At 41.8% G+C, this 2,202-nt stretch overlaps 1 protein-coding gene across 1 annotated transcript; it reads right to left on the reverse strand.

Annotated features, from left to right (window-relative positions):
- Nucleotides 1-438: 438 nt before the first annotated feature.
- Nucleotides 439-1,838, reverse strand: LOC104599160 (proteasome subunit alpha type-4-like). Its single transcript, XM_010261571.2, has 2 exons — nt 1,682-1,838; nt 439-1,467 (listed from the first exon to the last, which is right to left on the reverse strand). The coding sequence occupies exon 2, from the start codon at nt 1,433-1,435 to the stop codon at nt 683-685; it is 753 nt and encodes a 250-aa protein (XP_010259873.1). The 5' UTR covers nt 1,436-1,467; nt 1,682-1,838; the 3' UTR covers nt 439-682.
- Between the last annotated feature and the right edge of the window lie 364 nt (nt 1,839-2,202).

Raw genomic sequence — 2,202 nt, forward strand, 5'->3', positions numbered from 1 at the left:
ATCAGACTATTGCAATGACATCAGAAACCATGGTGCGGCCTAGGTGTTAATCCTTTAAATATCAAATAGCAATTTCACTTGGAAAAATACAGAAGGTCAAAAAGACGCTATGATCTTGTTGAAACAAAATGTCTTGTCATAAGTCCTTCAGTAAATAAGCTCTCACCCAAAACTCTTACACTTTTATGGTCACAAGCAACAACTATCAGATCATTGCAATGTCTTGCACATGTTAGCAACACTACCAGACCATTTCAACAAAAGAAAAAATGCCCTCTAATGCTGCATGAAATCACTTTGCAATAAAATACGTAAATACTATGAACCTACAATCCTGACACAAAAGAACTAAGATGACTAATTGAGATTGTTTTGGGTAAAATTAACCAACCAATATTGCCCTGCAAAGAAGAACAACAGAAAAGAATAGCCAGCACAAAAAAAAGTTGGAGAAAGAACTCCAAGATAGAAAATTGTTTAATTATACAATTTAATCTTGAAAATGCTCCTAAGCATGTTGAAACACATATTAGAAAGTTAACAGCCATACTCAAAAAGTCGCATTTCTAAGAAGGATCGTCAAATGACAGTTTTCAAAGCGTATCTTCAGTTAAGAACCATAACTAAAAATATGAAGATAGTTGAAATATGTCTCTAGGTACAGCAAGAGAAGGCAAGAAACTCAAGAAGCTTCAGTAGCAGGTTGGGTAACTCCAGACTTCACCAACAACTTACCGAGCGCCTCCGGTGAGCAAACCTCGTACTTGACCTTTCCTGATGGTGAAAGAAACACCTCGGCGAGCTCGAGCTTATCAGAGGTAAGACTGGTACTGTCCATAGTCTTACTTAAAACTTTCAATGCAAGCTGCACTGCGTCGTCCCTCGTCATGTCATCCTTATAATCCTGCTTCAGCATCGACTGGGCAGCCTGGTTGTTCGCCCCGATGGCCGCAGCCTTCCAACCTCCATAATTCCCACTCGGATCACTCGTATAAAGCTGAAACCCAAAATTCTTGTCCCAGCCGGCAAACAAGAACGAGACTCCGAAAGGACGGAGCCCGCCGAACTGCGTGTAGCCTTGCTTGGTATCACACAGAGACTGAACGAGCTGTTCCACCGGCATCGGCTCTTGATAAGCATAAGTATAGCGCTGGGCTTGAACCCTGGCAGTGTTGATTAGAATATTGGCATCAGACATTATTCCGGCAACAGCGCAGGCAACATGGTCGTCGATCTTGTACATCTTCTCGGTGGATTTCGAGGTCTGTAGGAGCTTCGACGTAACCTTCTTTTCACCAACCAATACGACTCCATCTTTAGACAATACTCCGATTGCAGTTCCTGCATTTCCGATGGCCTCCATCGCATACTCCACTTGGTAGAGACGGCCTTCCGGGGAGAAGATCGTCGTGCGGCTATCGTACCTCCGAGACATTTTCCTCTAAAATCAACTGCTAAAACAACAAACTGAACAGAAAAAAAGAAAAAAAAAGTTTTAAAGAATTCGAGACCCTCTCGTGGGTTTTTCCGGTTACAGAAAACAAAAAAACCTAATTTACAACTGTAAGAGGAAGCACGAACAGAATGAAAGACAAATGAGAATTGTAAGGATAAATTTAATAGTTTTGGGGCATAAAACTGTAGAATGAATCAATGAAACGATGGTTTAAAGAAATCATGCCTGAGTTTGCAGTCGCAAAAGATGTTCGCTTGGTTCGGAATTTCGTCAAGAAAGAATTCAATCCTGTGACATTTAAGGCTGTAAACGGGTCGGATACGGATCAGAAAGCGCGAACAGCCAAAGTCGATCCGATTACTGATCATTTAATTCCGAATCCGATCGAATTTATACGGCTTTGCAACTGTAATAAGGACTAAGGCCTATAGCCTGGGGCCCGTTCCAGGCCTAAAACATAAGCCCGGGTCTGATTGCGGTCCTCTAGTTATATACATCTGGTTTTTGAACCACCGTTGATCCGGACGGTCGGAATGTTCGGCCTACGAACTGTTCCCTGGTCAAAACCGTTAAATCGATTAATGACCCGTTGATTCAGGCAATTGAATTGTCAACCTGTTCAATGATTTTTGACCATTTTTTATTTTTTATTTTTTATTGTCAGAATGGGCCATCCATTTGAACCGGATGGTTGAACCATCGACCCAAAAACCGATGGCCAAAATGGTTCCCTTTCCAGGTTGCTT

This window comes from Nelumbo nucifera, chromosome 2 (assembly GCF_055504915.1).
Source record: "Nelumbo nucifera cultivar China Antique chromosome 2, China Antique-T2T, whole genome shotgun sequence".
In the NCBI taxonomy this organism is placed as follows: Eukaryota; Viridiplantae; Streptophyta; class Magnoliopsida; order Proteales; family Nelumbonaceae; genus Nelumbo; species Nelumbo nucifera.

Coding starts and splice junctions, on each gene's coding strand:
- LOC104599160 (XM_010261571.2), bottom strand. CDS start 1,435: ATGTCTCGGAGGTACGATAGCCGCACGACGATCTTCTCCCCGGAAGGC.